Below are 20,309 nucleotides of genomic sequence, written 5' to 3' on the forward strand. Positions count from 1 at the left end.
GACCCCAGCCGGGAGATTGCGTCAATTCGTAGCGTGAAGAACGGTCGATTAGGTCGTCCGCTCTTATATTTAGGAGCGCTAATAATAAGACAACAAATTGCACAGGCTGGTTGAGTCTCAGTTCGAGCACGTGACCAGGACAGTCGAGACGGCGATCTATCACGGTCCACGGCGTTCGAGGTTGATGAAGTTGAGAGATTGTGAGAGTCGGCATATATTATTGTGGACGGAAAGTATCTACGAGGCTCACTTCAGAAACGCAGAGTAGGTCAGTGGCGCTGAGGCATTCCTGGACGGCAGGCTAAATTCTAAAGGCAAAGACGGTCGGGGAGGCTTCGTAGGCTTCCTGCACGGGCTCCCATCGGCCATTACACTCTGCCCACCTGTCTGGGTTCCAACTTCCGCCCATCTTCCCTTTGACTCTCGTTCTTTGATCCTTATCTTCTTTTCATTCTCGGCGCCTTCTCTACAAACCCGTCAGGTACAGCTGCTGGCCCAGCTCACGCAATCTTCTTCGTGCGCTTTGTCTATTTCTTGGTCTGCAATACTGTCGACCTCAGCGTCCTCGAATCTGGGGTCTTGTTGTTCTGACCACTTATCTACTCCGTACTCTTAGTCTACGGACTCTGTCCAGGTAAAACCCCTCTTGCCCCTTGACGTTGTGCAAATGCCCCTTCTCGCAAACTTCCCGTCTGCTTCTTGTTCCTGAATGGTCATTGATCAATTGGTCGTGGTAGATCGCTCGTCCCCGACTCCACACCAGACAGCGCAAGCAATCACGGCCGGTGGCAGGAGCACAACTCACCTTTGTGAAGAAATAAGAACACTCGTCGGCCCCGGAGCTTGTCCTCAGCTACTACTAGTCACCTCCTCCTTCCCTCCGCCTCGAAGCCAGCCTCCCGGTCCCGCTCCGCACTCTCACAGATAACGCCAGGGGTCGATATCTCGATTCGTACCTTTCGCTACCGCTCTCCCCACCTTTTCTTATTGTTGGACGATACTGTTACACTGCCTGGTTATTCGTCATCCAGAAGTCGTCGATTTCCGATTTCCCCAAATTGCGTCCGACGGATTCAAAGTTGCTCCTTTCGTGGCGTTATACTCCCCTCGGTGGTTCTGAGCGGGGACATTCTAAAGGGCCAAGAACTCTCGACGAGCCTTGGTTGCCTGATCACCATTGGACATCTGCGATGCGCCATACCAAAAACATAACGATTCGATAATTACTCTCCTTTTTGAAATCAATCATAATGTCTGCTGAAGATCCTTTTGCATTCGTGGATGCCGAACCCAAACCGGTATCCAAGAAGAGCCATTGGAGGGACAAGTTGTTCTCAAGAGACAAGCCTAAGAACACTGCAGACCAGCAAGTTGAAGCATTCTTGGGTCCCGTTCGCAGCAAATCACTATCTGCTGGTGGTCATAGTGCTCCGGCTTCTAGAGAGATTCCTACCCCTCCTCGCCTGGATGTATCCCAACGATGGCACTCTCACGATCCCTCAAATACCTCCCCCGTTAACGATTCATTGCCCCCAACCGACCTCCATTCACAATCGCAGCCAATCGTTCCCACAATAACGCGGATGAAGACCCGGAAAGGCAAGGGGTTGAGGGTAAAGTTCGCCGACGGAGCCCCCGTGTGCATTGGTGAAGGCGGGGACGAGTCTGAGGAACCAACCATTGAGATTTCGTTCAATCGGTCTCGTAGCCATAGTCAAACTTCGAGTCGACTGAATGATGCCAATGGCGTCCACGCTGGAAGCCCTCACCTCCGACTAGACACTTCCTTCAGCAACCAAGGTGGCAACCCACGCCCAGAGAATCGGACACCGCTGCTCGTCAAAAACACCCAAGATGCAGATTTCCTGATGGCATTAAATCTCGGCGAGAGTGGTTCTCGTCTCTCTTTCAGGGCGTCTCCTGGAGCGGATTCAGTCGCGCAGCGCATTCGACAGAAAATGGAGGTGGAAGAAGGCCGCGCATTACAGAAGAAATACGAAGAGCCCACCTCTCCTGAAAATGAGAAATCGCCCGGCAGCCCTAGTTCGTTATACGAGTCTGCGCCGGCTTCTGAAACAGAGCCTGCAGCTCCGTCAAGTCCTATTCGTACCCCTCCGAGTCCGCCGAGCCCTCGAATCACCCGTACGAGCCCTGTCAATATTTCTCCTCCTGGCCAGGCGCCTAATAGGAGCATGCAAGGCTTTTCGCCCCCGAAGCCCCAGCTGGCGCCAGACGTCAGTGATGAGCTCCGCCCATCCAGTCGAGAAAGCCGCACTACGTCCACAAGCCCGCAACCACCGAAATACTCACTGCGGTCTATTGCCAGCCAGTTTGGCGAGGTGGCTTTCACTGAGTTTAAAGAATATGCAGGACGGTATAACGATTTGATCCAGCTTTCGGCTGAGAACGTCAAGCCCCTGATGGAAACATCGCTCACAGAGTGGGTGAGAGCTGCAGTTTGGTGGTTCATGCGTGGAAAGAAGAGGCTGGAGGCGTATGCGCGCTCGCGTCCTTCAAGTTCAAGGCCGAATTCCCGGCCGAATCCTGAGATGGCACAACAGGCTGTGATTGATCTGGCCAAGGCACTGTGGATCAACGAGAACATCGTCCCGAAGCATCAAGATGTGACTCGCTATGGTGCAATGGGTATTGATGCACTAATTGCGGTGGTCAGTACTACTGGCGACAAACAGTTGGAGGATCTTTTGGGAGTATATCAAACCGTTGCTAGCCACTTGCGATCGCTAGCGGTATCCATCAAAAGAAACAATATCCTCGCAGCCATACCTCCTGGAACCGAGTCCGACACCAGTGTATGGGTGCGATATCCTTTTTTCGCGCCGGACGTGTCTGCAGTCCTTTCCGGGGCGACTTCGAGATCCATGTTGCTGGACAACTCTGGAAAGGGGCCGACCTTTGTGCAAATGATGCCTTTGGGCGACAGCAGTCGCTACTTCAGCTACGGGAGTATGTTTGTCGAGGTTTCTGTGAGCTCAGAGGAGGATGATAATCAGCGGTTCTCTATGCCGTGCGCGCTGTCCATTATCCGTGATCGCGCTGATTGGTACGTTTTTGCCGCCATTACCAGCCAGAGTGACCTGGTCAATGTCATGGTTCAATCCGACAAGAAGAAGGGACCGACGTGGGATGATGTCGATTGGCAAATCAACACGCACTCGATGAGGGTCAAGCTTCCTCGCGGCTTCGAGCTAGATGTCAACTTCAAGGAGGACGATTTCAAAATGCTCTGGAATATCGTCAACTATACCCGGAAGACAGAAGCCAGTCTCCAGCCGGAAGCTGGCGAGTCGGTGATTTTCGAAGGAACCTTGAAGTTATTCCAGTACATGGATCCAGGAACGCCAAAGGCCTTCCCTCCGGAATCGATCGAGCGGTGTCGTGTCAGGTTATTCGAACGCTCAGTAACTGTGACCGAGGGAACAGGGACTCGAAGTGCTCACCGTGGCTTCCGAGTCACAGTGTTGACGACACCAAAGGTGAAGACTTTGAGCAGCGTGCGCCATATACTGGGATATGGATCGCCGGTCTTGTTCGGTTTGCTACGAGGTGAAGATGGGGCACCGGCTCTCGTTCTCAATGTCAAGGAAGAGGGCCGCGTCCGGTCCATGTTGATGACCTTCCAGGACACTCGCGAGCGGACTACCCTACACTCATTGCTTCTGGCCATGCTGCCCAAGCAGAGAGAACTCAAGGTAGCCGATGTACCCATTCGCGCCTATACCATCGAAGAGCCGGCCGATCGGACAACTGGTCAACCGTCGAAACAGCATCTTCAATTCCCCGCAGGAACGGTGTGTGTTATTGACCAGGAACATGACTATGTTGATCACGGCTACGGCCCGACCGTCCTCTCCGAGCATCTGCGGGCATTCATCGCATCAGAGTGGGGGTCTGTCACTGATCGGCTCAATCTTGGTCCTGGTGAATTGAAGTTGGGCCTGGATGTCAACAACCGAACTGGCCTCAGTTTGTACAGACCAGCACAGCAAGATTTAACTGTTTCGGCCGCCGAGAACCTCATTTTGCCGGAAGTGCAAGATGGCTTAGCAGATTTCCTTCAAGTAGCCATGGTCAAGCCAATGGTTCGAAGGTTTGACTTCATGACGCTCAAGGGTACGTTCTCTGGCCATCTGTCTGTACAATGCTAATCCTTTAGGCCTACATGAATTTGAAAAAGCTGTTACAGGTTTCACTGTGCTCTTCGACAGGTATAACTCCCGCTTCACAGTTAATACATTGCTAATGATGTAGTGTTGCTTCTTCGTTCATGATATCCCGACGGCGAATGGTGGTTCCAATTACCAAGAAGTGGGAGTCGAGCATGGCTCGGATACAGATTGTCCGTCAAGATAAGGTGGTCCAGTTGATAGCATTCCTCAACAACTTTAGTCATGGAAAGTGCTTGAACTTTGTCTTGAAAGGCACCGACACGTTGGAGGGTTTCAACCGAGGTGGCAAGTACGGCGTCAGAATTATCGATGCCAAGTTCGCCTTGCCCAGGACCGAGGATGACCCTGCTTCTGATTTCGTCTGTCTCGACATGCCAGAGTATCCCAGTGAACACGACGATATCACTATTGCGTTCGACTCTGAAGCTGGTATGTTTCCCTACTCAATTGACGAATACTAGTACTGATGATGTAGACCGGTTCAACTTCCAGTCGGCGGCACCTGGGTCAATCCGTGAGCCGTCAAGGATGGGCTCACTTCGACGGTAGAATAGCTGTAGGATATACAATACAGTTGCTCAGGTTGCTGTCTGCTACCTAGGTATCTACAGTCACGCAATCTCCACCGACCCCGCAGTCACGTGTTTTCCCCTCATTACTCCAATACTTGAACACGCCAGTCCCCCTTCTTCCTTACTCAACACAATGCTACCCCATGAAGACATTGGCGCTTCGACGCGCTCGCTGCACGCAGATGATGCGCTGAATGTGGTCACTGATGTGGCGCCTCCGATCCATGTTGCTACCACTTTCCGCTACGCCGACGACCCGGACAAGTTGACGCCCTTAGCAGACCTGAGTGGGGTGAGTCGGACGTTCATTCTACTCCAACAGAATCTAATTGCTATAGTATGACAACGAGGACAAAACATCCCACGTATACTCTCGCCTGTCCGCTCCCAATCCGACCCGATTCGAAGCTATCCTCTCGTCCCTCCTCAACGGCGAAGCCATCAGTTACTCATCAGGACTGTCTGCTTTCCATGCCGCTCTTGTCCTGCTGAACCCTCGCCGGATCTCTATTGGCAATGGATACCATGGATGCCACGGGGTGATTGATATGTTCAGCCGCCTGACAGGAATGCAGAAGATGCCCTTGGATTGCCCGGCTGAGCAATTAGAGGCGGGGGATGTCATACACTTGGAAACACCCGTCAACCCCGAGGGAACGTCCTTCAGCATCGAGGGGTATGCGAATAAGGCACACTCGCGGGGAGCGTACCTGATCATCGACGGCACATTTGCCCCTCCTCCCCTTCAAGACCCATTCCAATGGGGCGCCGACCTGGTGATGCATTCTGGATCCAAGTATTTCGGCGGCCACAGCGACGTCCTCTGCGGCGTCCTCGCCACGAGAAACAAAGACTGGGCGCGTCAGCTCTTCCAAGACCGACTCTTCCTAGGCAGCGTAATGGGCAACATGGAAAGCTGGCTCGGCGTGCGCAGCCTGCGCACTCTCGAGGTCCGCGTGCAACGACTTAGTCAAAACGCAACTAACCTAGTCTTGTGGCTGCATAATGCCCTCCAAACCCCGAACCCACTACCAGGAAGCGACGAGGAAGCCACCCAGAAAGCCCTCGAAGCAATTTTCCACTCGAGCCTCCAGAAATCCGACGAATCCTGGCTGCTTAAGCAAATGCCCAACGGTTTCGGGCCTGTTTTTTCGATAACAATGAAAGAGGAGGACTACGCTCGGAAATTGCCGAGTAAGCTAGCGCTGTTCCAGCATGCGACGAGCCTGGGCGGTGTAGAGAGTCTGATTGAGTGGCGCACGATGTCTGATAAGAGTGTTGATAGACGGTTGTTGAGGGTCAGCGTGGGGTTGGAGAACTGGGAGGATCTGAGGAAGGATTTGGTGGGAGCGTTTCGGGTGGTGGCGGGGTGATTTTCCCTTTATCTTCTGTACATAGATTTGCAATATGATGAGTTATGGTTGACTACAGTGTTTTCAGTAGCTAACGTAGCTCTACTTACTACTAGACTGCAAGATAAGATAGTGACAAGATCCCCGCAGCCTCCCCACCGACCTCCAACTTCAACTTCCTCAACCAACCTTCTCCTTCTCAACCTCCGAACCTACCTACTTACTCACTTCATCTCCTCTCGTCAACAAAGAAATATCTCCTGCTTCGAGAAAAAGAAGAACCCCAAATGTCCACATTCACAATCCACTACTTCTCCTCCGCCTCCACATACACAGGCAAAAACACCGAGACCTTGCCGGCGCCACTCCCCCTCTCGCAGCTCTTCCGCACACTTGAAAGCCGGTACCCGGGGATAAGGAAGAATGTGTTAGGGAGTTGTAGTGTTGCTGTCGGGGATGAGTATGTTGATATTCCTGACGAAGAGGGTGCAGAAGAGGATGAGGATGGGAAGGGGAATGGGGAGGTTGTTATTATGGGTGGGGAGGAGGTTGCGATTATCCCGCCGGTTAGTTCGGGGTAATCCGTGGTCCTCTTCTGGTGTCCGAGAGTCGAGAGCGGTCATTGCATGGTCGATTTTGAGGATTGAAGTCTGGGCGGACGACAACGGATACGAGGGCTGCGTCTCTGGGAGAGATCTGTGCAGGTTGGCATGCTTGGACTTGACCTTGAGCATGGGACTTTGGAAGACGAAGTGCGATGACTCCGTCGGCTATGGTATTTGGGGGGGGGCCATCGCAGCTACCGCCATGGTTATGCTTGTTTTTGAGGATTGGGATTTGGATTGGACGGAGTACGATGGGCAGGAGCACTGCATCTTGAAAGAAATTTGTGCTGGGCCGGGTGAATCTGACTTGGGCAATGCGTTATCGCTCTTTGACCGATTGGGTCCAGGGTGACGTGTGGCCCGAGGGACTGGACTTGTTGAGCTTGGAAGAATCGAGACATTGCGATGCGATGAGTGAGGCTGAGCTGAGGTTGGATGGATCACGGCCGGTCCAGGTGCGATGGCTTTGGCCTGAACTACCGTAATGTGCTAAGAGACTGACTTGGTAGACACAGCACATCGCATCATACATAATGCCGCCTGCTTCACTATTTTTACCTACGAGTATCCGATGTTGCTCTCCTACAGAATAGAGTCTGGTCGGTTCCAACATGATAGGCTGGCGCGAGCCCGGTGTGAAACACTGTGGTTCTTCCCAGCCTTTGAGCGAACTCAAGCACCCTGCGCACGGATACGATTCAGCTCCTGCAGAATGGGTACTTTGTACAAACAAAGGAGATGAAGCAACAACAAAGCTGAAGAGCTAAAGAGCTAAAGGGAAGCGCCGTGCTTTTGCATTCCTAATATAGACCTCTAGACCTTCAGACCCTACCATCTCCATCTCGTCCCGACGTAAATTTAGCTAGACTAGAAGAAGATCAGCATGAGATCATCGCGCATCTACTATAAACAACAATCCCATTAATGGCAGTATGCAAATGATTCGCAGTCGTGAAGAGACCGGAGAATTACGCGCCGGGGCTCTGCTTCAGATTGGACGACGCTGGGGGAGCCGTTGGCTGGGAGTGTCCCGGTGTAAGCGCTGGGTGGGGTGCATGCCCTAACTAGCCCAGACTGTCAAATTTATCTGTAGGCCAAGGTTCTGCACTTCCTGCACTTCCTGAAGGACTTTTGACAGTATGTAGTATGTAGTATGCTGCTATCCATAGATTTGACTGGGCCAACACGAGCTCAATGCGTTCCAGCCTCATCTTCCCGACTACAAGGAAGCTCTGACATCCTGGCGCTTGAATGATCGTCGGTGCAGAAATACCGTCTAATGGGAGGTCTTCTTTCATGTTTGACAAAGAAGTCTAGATCTAGAGATCCAGGCATCTAGACCTAGACTCTGGATATATAAGTTCATTGATGTCTCGCTCAAAGGTTTCAGTCTCAGTCGGTTCAGAACCAGCAATCTTCCAGTGTCTTACTAGCATAGCGATTTCTTTCCTTTGCTCTCTTTCCCTTTCTTTTCTTTCTCTCTCTTCTTGTCTCATCTCAGCTCAATCCAATCTCCAGTTGGCTGTCTGTGACACTCAGTCCTTTGGTATTTCTATATCTACGATTACGACTACTACGACTCTCCTTGATTTCCTTTCATCTTTCCATCTCATCGCATTTCGATTTTGGCTGTCAACGACACCCTCCTTACGGCACGAGTATACATCATCCTCTGCTGGCAGTTGGATTCCATCTCCATCCAACCCACCACGACACGTCAGACGACTTCCTACCCACCTACACACCTACATCTCCTCGTCTTCTTCTCTCTACTACCAAAATGCCCGCCCACGGCGCCCTAAGCGCAACATTCCTCCTGGCCCGGCTCATACAATGCTGCAGTCTAATTGCAATAATCGGGCTCGTCGCAAACTTTATCGCCGAGATCGTTTCCTACGACGCAAAGCCCCCCTCAATATTCATCGGCACAATCAGTGTCACCTGCATCGCGGTGATCTACTGCATTATCACATCGATCCTGTTCATTGACGATATACTGCCGTTTCTCGCGGCTGGTGGGGTTGACTTTTTGCTATTGATTGCGGTGATTGTTGTTTCGGTTATTATTGGGAAGCCGCTTTCTTATCTGGACTGTGGGGATATTGGGGAGATTTTGAGTTCCAGGGATGGTGATGATGGGTCGAGTGCGTATACCTTTGCGACGCATTTGAGTTCGTATTTGGGGAACTTGTCTGGGGCTGTGGATTATAAGGCGTGGATTGGGGCCTCTAGGGGGGTTTGTGTTGAGGCGAAGAGTGTTTGGGGATTGTGCATTGCTATGTGGTTTGTACTCTCCTCCCCCCCCTTCCTCACCAACCCCTCCCTTACCATTTTTGGGAGAAAGGCATGGCTAATGGTTCATCTAGTATCATGTTCTTCTTCACGGCCGTGTGCTGTGCCTGTCTGTGGCGTGCCAAGAAGGCCGCTGTTGCGGATGCGAAGGAGGTTGATTAGACAGACTACCTGGGTACTGTCTAGTACTCTCTCTTTCCGTAGCGGATCTCCTCTCTTCTCTTCCCTGGACAGCCTACTGGGAACCCGAAGACTTCAAATGATTGAGATTTTGAGTTGCCTAGATTGGCAGCAAACAGCAATGACGAGACTTGCTCGGATGTGGGATGCTTACGGTGTGCGGATTGCAGATGAACCTGGATTTGGATTTGTATGGACGCTTACCATGCCATAATCGACGGAGGAATCTAATCTGGTATGGGTCATTGGTGACTGATGGATGCATGTTTCGATTGATCTCGGTCTCTTTATCTCTTTTGATTCACAATACGCTGCGTTTTGTGTTTTCTACGCTCTATCCTGTTCTGTTCTGTTCTGTTCTATCCTGTTTCCTGTTTCCTTCCAAAGTTCTCCCTAATACTCCTGTTCTTTCCGTCTGTCTTATGTATGCATATGTACGAGATAATGTATCAAAAAGACTAGTACCAATATATATGCACTTGTGAGTGTCAAGGCACAGTCATAAATATGTAGATAAGATACTCTGTATGGCATCCTAACATGACCCTGCATCTAAATCTGAACGCGCAAGAGCCCGCCATGAAGGTTCACGATGTATGACAGGGCCGGTTGTGGTAGACGCCTGGAAAGGTCTCTGGCCTTCCGTTCTAGAAGAAGGCCACGAAGACGAGAGATAAGGCTTAGTCGCTGACTGCTTCCTATAACCCATTCAGAACTAGAGAGCTCCCGGAGACTCTCGCCGTGGGCTGATGTTCATGCTCGTTCTAAGCTTGACTGCGAAGAGTACGTAGTAGGGATGCGGGAAGAGGCCGAAACAAAAGATAGGTTAGTTTGTGGTTGACCAGGCGATTTGGGATCCAGGACCGAGTGTATTCAGAAGCCAGCGTATTAATGAGGTTAAAAGTCGAACCGTGGGGTCGTAATGCATCTCGTATGTCATATTTTTATACATGTATATATATATATATATTCCATAATGTACAAAGGAAAACCGTAACTCGCTCTAACGCGAACACATGCATATGCAGAGACCGTACACGAAAACGTCAGGGGTATATATAAGCCAGGCGATATGCAAGCAATGATGACTGACCGAACAATTGGGGCATGGGTTGAGCGGCCATTAAGCCAGCAGTAAGGCCGTTCCTTTCCACGCTCTCTCGCCGTCAGCCCTGTAGTTTAGATATCCGAAATGCTGTTGGATGTATTATAAGTTGTGGACGGAATCTGAGTCGATCCTCAAGACACCCTTGGGGCGCTTATTATATAGGAGAGATGATGATGGGCTGGGGAAAGGTCAAGGCCTCCGCCCTCTGAAATGATGTGTTTGTAAGGAATGTTAGCTTGCGGGTAGGCGCCACTCTTGGCTTAGCCTCTGCGAGACAAATGTCCAGGGCCAGCCGTTCTCTGATTCTGTTTTTCGGAGCAAATCAAGGAGACATCGCCTTGCGAGAGCGTCATGAACCCATGACCCGACTGTCATTATCGTTAGTTATAAAGCAATAGGTGGGGGACTTGATCCCTTACAAGCACATAATGCATGACAGGCCATTATTCGCGCGGCAGGGTCGCCGTCACTTGAAAGGGCGATGCCGAAAAGGATGCCCAGGTTTTTGGTCACGCCATCCTAATCTAGTATTAACCCTCAAGTTGGCGACTCAGATATAAGTTATCCGACGAACCTCTATTGCGCTGGTGTCCTGACCGGCATTAAGACTCGCATATAGATTCCGTAGCTCGTAGTCTTCTATCAAGGCTTTGGCCATGCTAATGTGCTGTGCAGCAGTTGCTGGTCTGAGTCAGTACAGCTCGGAAAGGACGTGCGCTGAAAACTCACCGTATAGTGATTTGGTGTACCAAACAACAGGATAGGGTCTCCCAATTCGTGGATCCGCGAGAGAAAAATGCAACGGCCGAAAGCTATCCGGCTTCCTGGCTCCCCAGGCATTGATCCTGTGTTTCAAAATGCTTCTTTCCGTTTCGCTGGTCTGAGGGTCTTGTACACCATAGCAATGGTTGATAACTCCGGCCAGAAGCCATACCGCGCGATGAGCCCAGTCGCGGTCCGTCTGGGGAGTCTGATGCGTCCACAATTGCTGTAACTTCTCATCAAACGGGCTCAGCTCAAGGCGTAGAGGGTTCTGCGAAGCTAGCGCGAACTGGATATCTTGCATTACAAAGACCCAAAAGGACGCTTCCGCAAGTCCGCCGGATACCGCACAGTCAAGGTGGGAGCTTATGTATACAGAGCCCGCTAGAAGGTGGCGCTGTGAGTCGTTCGAGGGGGTGTGCGCTGCAGGGCTGTCAGAGCGTTTTCGCTTGTAGTTAAGCTATGGAGATGACTCGACGTACATGAAATTTGCTCAAAGAAGCGGAGTATAACGGTGGACGCAAGTAGAATATCAAGACCAATTTTCGATTCCCAATTCCCCAACCCCGGAAGCAGTATGGCGATGCATTTCTCATGATATTCGTCTGCAGTATTCGGTGGAATGAGGTTCGTCGTTTGTGAGAGGTGGCGGGCTGCGGTGGCCAAACAAGCGTAGAGTAGCAGTGGGTATAAGGGTGCGCGCTCCACAACGTCCATGGAGAATTGTCTTTCGTGATCGCAGGAATCGAGCTGAAGCAATCGGGTTAGTAAAGCGCCTACCGAGGGAAGGAAGGCCTGACGTACCCATGGCCCGAGCGTTCGTTGAAAATGTCGTAAAAGGAAAGCTTGGTTGAAATCGGCCAACTTGGGATTATCCCGCGGAGTGTCTAGTGGTAGCAGCGAATCCATCGAGAGAGTCCTAGTGTGAGAGATCCTGCGCGATGATTCAAGGCTACCTGAAGGAAATGTTTGAGTGGGAGATGGTATTGAGGGTATGGTCGAGGTTGATGCGCTGAATCGAGCTTTGCGCACGCCTCTCGGGACTACCGGTGATGATTCGGCCGAAACGACGTGATATTCAGAGGCTGTCTGATCGGTCTCGTCCTCGAAGGATACTAAATCAGTTAGCCTTGAACCAAGAGGACCCCATCCACCACGGCAGGACTTAAGTACACACGTTCGGGGGGCACGTCCATCCAAACTTGACCATCCGGAAAAGACAAGTCATTTTCACCGTAGCGAGGCGGGCCTTTGGATCGCATCGACGGGTTTTGACCATGTCGGAAAGTGACCTCCTCCGGCTTCGCTGGCGCAGGAATGCACTGTCGTCCAGAACGCTGGCAGCGAAGGCATTCAGGTCCAGTCTTATCACCTAGGTAGTCATCGTTAAGCACTAATACTGTTGGGGAGTCGAGGATCTTCCGAGGGAAGGGCTAACATTTCAGATGGCGTTTGCGGCAGGTTATACTGGTGGAATAAAAAGGCAAGGTTAGAATATCGCCGCCGAACGCGTGCCGAGGTCAAATCATATCCCACTTACCAGCCCCTCATAACGTTATCGGCAGAGCTGTCTTTGGACGGAGTTGGTCAAAGCCATAGATGACAGCAGAAACAAACATCAATGCTGGACGGGGCAATCATGGACATCAAGTACAAAATTCAAAAGAAGCAAACCCATTTCTGAAACGCGATCGAGAACTCCCAAGTAATGAACAGGGAGACAGCACAAAGAGCACGTCCAAAGAATAAGGAGCACTAATGATGTAGATGCAGCTTAACGCAATGTGACAGTGATTGCGATGGGCAAAATACTAGTACAACGGCTCGACTGTGGAGGAACCGTTCATGCAGAGTGGAGCCGTCAAATTAGCATCGCAACTAAAATGACAAGAAAGAAACGGCACCAAGCCTGGGAGAGTAAGAGAACGAGAGGAGGCAGGGATCTGGGAGAGCCTCGGTATCGACGGCATGTTCGCAGCTTCAGGGGGCGATGCTTGTTTAATTTGACTTTGCCATCCACATGGCAGCCTGACAGGTTTTGGTGAATAATGATGTTCGTGGTGGAAATGAAACGGAACTCATCCCTAACTCTGAAGTGTGGCTCGAGCTTGGGGTTCTCGATCACCGCTCGCATTCGTTTCCGAGAACCTCATGGCGACGGGCCCGCCAACGTCCGATCACTGCCCGAACGAGGCAATCCTCACAGCTAAACACGGAAAGCGGGAGAGCCCACATGCGCCGGAGCTTTCGCTTCGCTCTGTCACTGGAGCTTCAGGAGCATTTCCGCTCATGCCATATTATTGCACAATGCACATAACGTCGACGAGTGCCATGGATTTTCAAATTTCAGCCTTTTTAAGGGGCATGGCTCTGCTGCTAAATTGAGTTTGGCCTGTGCATCGCATGCAGTGTCCCTGCGAATTACCGCCGCTTGACTGCTGGGCCACGGAGTCATTCTGGAGCCGGAGACGTTGATGGGCCCCGTTAGCTGCAGTAGCTGAACCTTCAACGGTTGGGAGCATCCGATGGTTCTGCAGCCGCCATCGCATAAATCAGTTGTCCAGCATAAGGATCCTTGAGCCTGGCCGTCCTTGCTTAGCTGGATCCAATCAACTCAACGGCGGCCCAGCTAATGCCGAGTTGGAGCTGCCGAGAATGCAGGTTGTTCCGCCAGTCTGCAAGTCTTCGTGGCGCCATTAACCTTGCACCCTGAGTGGTTCGAAAACCGCAGTCGCACGCGTGCCGCGATTCGTGAAGGGTAGCGGCAGGGTCAATCTTGATTCGAGAACTAGCCAAGGCCGAAACGCATAGCTGTCAGGAGCAGAAATAGCCGATCGCAAGCTAGCCTAGTAAGCCTACGAGGTCGAGGACGATTTGCGAACTCGCAAGGGTTCTTTCCGCCTCCTGCACAACTCGAAGGTTCGAGACTTCGAGGAGAGCCGTCGACGATCTACCGGCATGACTCGTGATGTCAAAGAAGTTGCTGATTGTTGATGGCTTCCAAAGTTCCAAGGATGTTCCCGAGGCTTGGCCAGGTGATGAAGTCAGAATAACAGTCTTGAGAAATTGCAATCTCTTTGTTTGTTGCACAAACGGGCAGGTCCAAATTTCACACAGCACAAGGCTGGAGATAAATGGAAGACGGAGATGAGAGGTTGGCACGCCGCGGGTGCATCTTGTCCGACAGTCCGAGTCACGTCTTCGGAATGCCGCCAGTGGACGAACTGCAGCAGAGTTTTGGAATGGTGCAGGAGAACCTTGGAAGGAGGCCGAGGGAGAGCTGGGAGAGCTGACGGAAGATACAGCCAGAGGCCAAATGCGGGGAGAGCTCCAGTCAGGTGACGTTGTCCCAAGACCTCGAGCAGCTTCCTGTTGCTTGTTCTTTCTCACTTCTACCATTGCCGACGTCAATCATCTCATTTCTCTCTTGTATTCCAACCGCGCTTTCACTCTTTTACTGTATCGACAGTCTGTATCATTTATATCATCGCATCGCCGTGCAGCCTCCATCAAACCCTGTCCCTAGTACCCCGCACGGCCCGTCTGGATCGCAACCGCCGTTTCACCTGACGACCGTTGAGCCGTGCCGATTGACAGGTCACAGGCCAGACTGCTGTCAGCGATAGGAGGTCTGAAGCCAAAGAGGTGCTTTATCCCTTATCTCACCCACTTCCTTTGGTCGAGTTGACAATTGTGCAGCTAGAATGTCCCTTCCTCGCGTCTCCTACTTGGAGTCATGGGAACAGAATCAAGCACCCCTTCGCCGCCCTCAAGATCCCGAACAGAGCGCAGGACGAGAAGCCTACGATGACGATGACCAAGCATCGTACCATGATCTTCCCGACGACTCCGTGGCCTCGTCATTCCCGTCCACTACCGATCTTCGCTCTTTGCGACATCCTTTGAACTTCAACCCGTACGGAGGCTTGGGCTGGACCCAGGCCGCCAGAGACGGGGCGGATGATGACCAAAACCCTCTATCGAGAGTGTCTTCTCTTATTTCCAAGCAAGGCCAGGGGCGGCAAACGGCGGAAGGGGGTCAGGCGCAATCGGATGACTTTCATCAAGACAATTGGGGACCGCTGGAGACAACTGGAGCTTTCGAAGTGAGCAGTGCAAAGCGAGTTTGTAGGACAACCTCTGTTATGAACTTTCATTTTTGCTTGACTGACATCCTCTACAGTGCAGGTATTTGTTGCCATAGTATATTGCTTCTTCGCCGCCGGTGTAGTGTTCGGGTTTGCAGCAATCAAACCCGTCTTCATCAGGGAGGGGGTTTACAGCGACTCCTGCTCTGGAAAGGGCAATGCTTGCTACGGGCAGGAGCTTCGGTAAGCGCATAAACAATTCAGGCGATGCAGGGCTAATTGTCTTCAGGCTCAATCTCATGTTTACGATAGCGGCCGTTGCTACCAATGTATGCGCCCTCCCTGTCGGTACCATACTTGACACATATGGCCCCCGAGTCTGCGGAATTATTGGGAGTACCTTTCTCCTCGTTGGGGCACTTCTTTTGGCGCTTGCGAATCGTATTTCCTTCGATGCATACGTTTCTGGATATCTCTTGCTAGCTCTGGGAGGACCCTTCATTTTCATTTCATCTTTCCAACTCTCAAACACCTTCCCAGCTCGGTCCGGGCTGATTTTGTCTGCATTGACGGGAGCTTTCGATGCCTCCAGTGCTCTATTTTTGATCTTCCGAATTACCAACGAGAAAACAGACGGCCGCTTCTCGTCTCATAAATTCTTCACGGTGTACCTGGTGGTTCCTGTATTCATACTGATTGCACAGCTGTCCTTTATGCCAAAGACGTCATACAAGACGGCAGGAGAACTGGTCCAACAAGCGGAAGACCAGATAATGGCAGAAGTAGCTGATCGTGTCGACGACCGCATCGTAGACCGCGACGAAGGCGAAAGACAACGCAATGATCGCCGGATGCACCGCCAAAATGTTGTTAGCAAAATCCAAAACCTCCTCGCCGACGATGACAACGCATCGACCATCACTGATTTAGGCCTGGCACTGAATGACGGCCAGGGCATCAACGAGACCAACGCGACACGTGCTTTGCCCGCATCCGACGCACCAAACAAGCACACCACCGGTGGAGTCTGGGGTGCAATGCACGGCTACTCCGCCATAGAGCAAATCCGCTCCCCCTGGTTCGCCCTCATCGCCTTCTTCACCGTCCTCCAAATGCTCCGCATTAATTACTTCGTCGCCTCCATCCGCCAACAATACGAGTACCTCTCCGGCTCCGTCTCCGCCGCCCGCCAAATAAACGAGGTCTTCGACATCCTCCTCCCCCTAGGCGGCCTCTGCGCCGTCCCCTTCATCGGCACAATCCTCGACAACGCAAGCACGCCCTTCGTCCTCCTCGTCCTCGCATCAACAGCAACCATAATCGGCATCCTAGGCTGCATTCCCGACTCCCCACCGGCAGCATACGCAAATATAGCCCTCTTCGTCATCTACCGACCCTTCTACTACACCGCCGTCTCGGACTACGCAGCTAAAGTCTTCGGCTTCCACACCTTCGGCAAAGTCTACGGGCTTATCATCTGCGTCGCGGGGCTAGGGAATTTCGCGCAGGCCGTTCTCGACGCATTAACGTTCACCGTCTTCGATGGGAACCCCATTCCCGTTAACCTCATCTTAACAGGGCTAACGGCTCTATCGGGCTCCGCGCTCGTCGCGTTCGTTTGGCAGAGGGCGTCCGCTATGGCTGCGGAGCGTGGAACCCATGCAAATGGACCTGCCCCTGGAACTGCTTCTGCAATGCCAGTGCCAGACCCGGAAATTGCAGTTGTGGTGCAGAATTACGATGGTGTCTCGACGAGAGATTGGGAGCAACAGCCTCTTCTTCAGTCTCAGCATCAGCCTCAACATCAGCCTCTTGATGCGCCGAATCGGCCGACAAACCAGTCGCCTTCTTATGGGAGTTTGAGCTCGCTTTAATTGAGTGGTTGATTGACAATACGAACATGACCCTTTGACTTCGGCGCAACATACCTTGAACCAAACGAGACGGAACGATAATGGCATGGCATTGACATTGACGTTGACCATGATTGATAGCGATAGCGATCACCCTACTCTACTCTATCTGACAAACAATTAATGCATGTACCTGTTTTGCTTATACTTATGCTTCATGCTATACCCACTCCACTACTTGAGCTCGATTAGAATTGGAATTGTGAGATTTCTTGTCTTTCTTCTGGGTTATATGAATTCTGACTAGGACCTGGTATGTGTGAGATATCATGATATACATATAGATATTCAGATATATTCAGCTATTGATATGGGTATGTGCAAACAAGTATAAGTATGCCACGAGGGGGCCTAGAATAGTCAGCATTCTCCGCTCAACAAAATGGTAACAAAAGGCTGTAAAAATGCAAAGCGAAGCAAGATTGATTCACAGTCATAAATCGTAGCGCCTCCTTGCCTACCTGAATAAGTAGCAGATAGAATGGAAGGTGCTGGTTTCGCTTGGGTGGGCCTTGTCACAAGTGCTCGAGCGTGAGCATGCAGCTTCCTTGAGCTAGTTAGCTGTCTAGGCTATACAGCATCGGACCGAAATTATATCCAAATACCGAGCGATAGCGGTAGACAATCATGGATAAATATTCCAGAGCGAGGCGGCAAAGACGTCGCCAGGATTTTTTTTGATAAACCAATCACATCCGGACAAGATGATTTCACTTGGTAATGTCCAGGGCGGCATGCCGAACAAGGTAACTCCGGCTGCGTTCCTGTGTATTTCTGGTTTTAATGCAGTGGGATGCTCTCGCTGGATAGGGTTGGCCAGGTGATACCCACGTAGCACAGAGTGGTCGACGAATTTCGTCATAACGATGAGTGACTTCGTTGGACGAAAACCTTTATCGATATGATAGCCAATCACCGCGCCATCGACGATGCACCGCTTGTCTTCTGTAGGTCCTCCCATAACTCTAGCCCAGGCTTGTCACAAGCCACCGGGTACCATGCCACGAAAGCTAGGTACCGTTGCAGGTCGTCATAGGATGTTATTCGATTACGACGAATGACCTGCCATAGGGTCTGGATATACCAACCGCGATACGGGGTATCGGTGGCCGCAATGGCACCTAGTGCCAAAATCCAAAGAAAAACAATTTGCGCTTGTGGCGCGTCCCAGAGAGAAAGGTATGGTGCGGATCGGAGTATGTTGTGTAGGAGCTCGGCGAGTTTCGCGAGGGGTGTGCTTTGTGCCGGGAGCGGGAGGATGACGCCGACGCTGTAGATGAAGATTGCGAGGCGGAAAACTTCGTAGACAATATCTTGGGGCTGGGGTTGAGGGTTGTGGATGATATTACTCTGGTCGGGGTAGATGCCTGCAGCAGGGAGGCATATGAAGGTGTAGTGAAGGAGGTTGCGTTGGTCGGCGAGAAGACTGGGGTCGTAGCTCATTTTGCCTTCCAGACAATGGTCAACCAAGGCGGTGTATGTGTTCATGGCGCAGATAACCTCCGCAAGGCTGCGTGGTATGCCCAGGTGTTGAAAGTATGCATGATACTGACCCACCATATCTGTTGTGTAACCCAACAGCTCCTGCATCGTCAGACCTTTGCGGCTTGGTTCAAGAGGGACGAATGGAAAGACCGTTCGTGAGAGAAATGTGCTAGAGGTTACTATGTCGGAACTTTGAGATGTCAGCACAAATGAAACCGAGATGCGGCAATGAACTTACAATGATATTACCGAAGCCAAACCAGGGAGCTGAATCTTGTCAATTCCACCTCTCAGATTAATCATCTGAATCAAGCCCCCAATATGGACGAGGTTTGGCGGAAGGCTACCATAAACATCAAGCCACTGCAGACGCTGCATTGGTGCAGTGAAAGGGTTGCTTTTGAATGACGGCAGATTATCATCTGCCTTGTTGTGTGCCATGCAGACGACGCTCCAGATTATGGCATCAGAAACCGCACGAGTCGGATTGTCCATTTCTCGGCTGACCATCTTAATTGTCTCCATTTCCACTCTCTCAAGTAGGCGCTGTTGCTTTGAGTGGAACAATTGTTTGGGAATCCAGCCGTTGAGCGCCTGAACACGCATGTGTGAAAGAGAGCCAAATAGAAATGCGGTAAATAGAGTCGGATCGGACAAAGACATTGGAAACCAGGACTGCATGTTCGTTCCAGACGGACCAGGAGTGAGACCAGGCCAGAGGCACGTCAAGCCTAGCAAAGTTAGCAATCAGCCCAATACAAAGGAGACAACTACGTACAATATTCTTCCGAGCTTCGAATCATCTCTGGTTCATATTGCATTCCATAGACTCGAAACGGATCGAGGCGGCCAGCACCAACGGTTTCGATGTAGTCTCCGGAGAGGGGAGGACTGGGAGTGTCTGAGTCGGCGCAGTCACACTGACAGCCTTCCCGACCATCGCACACCAGATGACATGTATCAAAGTTCGTTGAAGTAAAAACAGTACGAGGCGGAAGGACAGCCACCGTGAGCTCCGATTGCGAATGCGGAGGCGCGGTAAATATGGGTATCGCAGTATGTGAAGAGTTCGAAGCACATGACTCAGGAGAGGTGCGCGAAGATGAAGACGAAGCAGGTGATAAGGTCGATGAAGTAGCGGTAGAAGGGAGGTACGGGTCATCAGAGTCGAGCTCGAAAGCCTGCGAAGCGGCGAAGGCGTCGGGGGTTTCAGCGGATGCCACAAGCGCAGGGGCCTGGGGGTCGACAACAACAGCGGAACCAGCGGCTCGGTCCTTGGTTTGGGTCGAGATCCATTTCCCGACGTGGGCGCGAACCATGCGTTTGATATTCAAGCGCTCTGTTTCTGAGGCCGGTCGCGCGTTGACGAAGTGGATGGCGTCCTTTTTACGCCCTGGGGCGTCTTTTTTCGGGGGCATTTCCGGAACGTTGTCGTTGCTTCCACACGAGAACTCCGTCAGGAGTAGAGAAACGAACTCGGAGGTTGAATAGATGCCAAGAGCAGCATCCTGTTCTCAGCTGGAGAAGGGGGGGGGAAGAGGATCGAGGTCGACAGCAAGAGCGAGAACAGAGGGAGCGAAGGGGAGGGGTATCGGAAGAGCAGGTTAATATCAGGAATCAGTCGATATCCGGGGTGGCACAGGGGCAGGCATGATGGAGAAATATAGGCGATGGAGGAAGAAAGAGGAGAAAGACCAGGGTAGAGGACTAGAGGTTCCTTAGGGTCGGATTCTGCAGAAAAGACAACAGCAACTGCAGAATT

At 51.6% G+C, this 20,309-nt stretch overlaps 6 protein-coding genes across 6 annotated transcripts; 3 read left to right on the top strand and 3 right to left on the bottom strand.

Moving 5' to 3' along the window:
- Positions 1 to 1,250: 1,250 nt before the first annotated feature.
- BDV17DRAFT_280744 (uncharacterized protein) lies at positions 1,251 to 6,695 on the top strand (the record flags this gene model as incomplete). The annotated part of the gene is made up of 7 exons (XM_073759928.1): positions 1,251 to 3,771; positions 3,808 to 4,134; positions 4,178 to 4,229; positions 4,273 to 4,619; positions 5,041 to 5,054; positions 5,101 to 6,105; positions 6,366 to 6,695. 7 exons carry the CDS (start codon positions 1,251 to 1,253, stop codon positions 6,693 to 6,695), a joined length of 4,596 nt encoding a protein of 1,531 aa, XP_073617318.1.
- Positions 6,696 to 8,499: 1,804 nt separating this feature from the next.
- BDV17DRAFT_289714 (uncharacterized protein) lies at positions 8,500 to 9,173 on the top strand (the record flags this gene model as incomplete). The annotated part of the gene is made up of 2 exons (XM_073761721.1): positions 8,500 to 9,002; positions 9,086 to 9,173. 2 exons carry the CDS (start codon positions 8,500 to 8,502, stop codon positions 9,171 to 9,173), a joined length of 591 nt encoding a protein of 196 aa, XP_073617319.1.
- Positions 9,174 to 10,391: 1,218 nt separating this feature from the next.
- On the bottom strand, positions 10,392 to 12,767 carry BDV17DRAFT_39606 (Zn(II)2Cys6 transcription factor). Its single transcript, XM_073764472.1, has 9 exons — positions 12,602 to 12,767; positions 12,500 to 12,528; positions 12,239 to 12,433; positions 11,866 to 12,176; positions 11,544 to 11,811; positions 11,029 to 11,484; positions 10,874 to 10,980; positions 10,719 to 10,818; positions 10,392 to 10,667 (listed from the first exon to the last, which is right to left on the bottom strand). Exons 1-9 carry the CDS (start codon positions 12,610 to 12,612, stop codon positions 10,531 to 10,533), a joined length of 1,614 nt encoding a protein of 537 aa, XP_073617320.1. The 5' UTR covers positions 12,613 to 12,767; the 3' UTR covers positions 10,392 to 10,530.
- Positions 12,768 to 13,549: 782 nt separating this feature from the next.
- On the bottom strand, positions 13,550 to 14,586 carry BDV17DRAFT_39626 (uncharacterized protein). The gene has a single exon (XM_073764473.1). The coding sequence runs from the start codon at positions 14,458 to 14,460 to the stop codon at positions 13,903 to 13,905; it is 558 nt and encodes a 185-aa protein (XP_073617321.1). The 5' UTR covers positions 14,461 to 14,586; the 3' UTR covers positions 13,550 to 13,902.
- Positions 14,587 to 14,765: 179 nt separating this feature from the next.
- On the top strand, positions 14,766 to 17,023 carry BDV17DRAFT_280746 (putative MFS transporter Fmp42; the record flags this gene model as incomplete). The annotated part of the gene is made up of 4 exons (XM_073759929.1): positions 14,766 to 15,189; positions 15,245 to 15,392; positions 15,439 to 16,849; positions 16,883 to 17,023. 4 exons carry the CDS (start codon positions 14,766 to 14,768, stop codon positions 17,021 to 17,023), a joined length of 2,124 nt encoding a protein of 707 aa, XP_073617322.1.
- Positions 17,024 to 17,974: 951 nt separating this feature from the next.
- On the bottom strand, positions 17,975 to 19,965 carry BDV17DRAFT_280747 (uncharacterized protein; the record flags this gene model as incomplete). Its single annotated transcript, XM_073759930.1, has 3 exons — positions 17,975 to 18,737; positions 18,786 to 19,278; positions 19,326 to 19,965. 3 exons carry the CDS (start codon positions 19,963 to 19,965, stop codon positions 17,975 to 17,977), a joined length of 1,896 nt encoding a protein of 631 aa, XP_073617323.1.
- Between the last annotated feature and the right edge of the window lie 344 nt (positions 19,966 to 20,309).

This window comes from Aspergillus undulatus (genome assembly GCF_047715775.1).
Source record: "Aspergillus undulatus strain CBS 261.88 unplaced genomic scaffold BDV17scaffold_14, whole genome shotgun sequence".
Lineage (NCBI taxonomy): Eukaryota > Fungi > Ascomycota > Eurotiomycetes > Eurotiales > Aspergillaceae > Aspergillus > Aspergillus undulatus.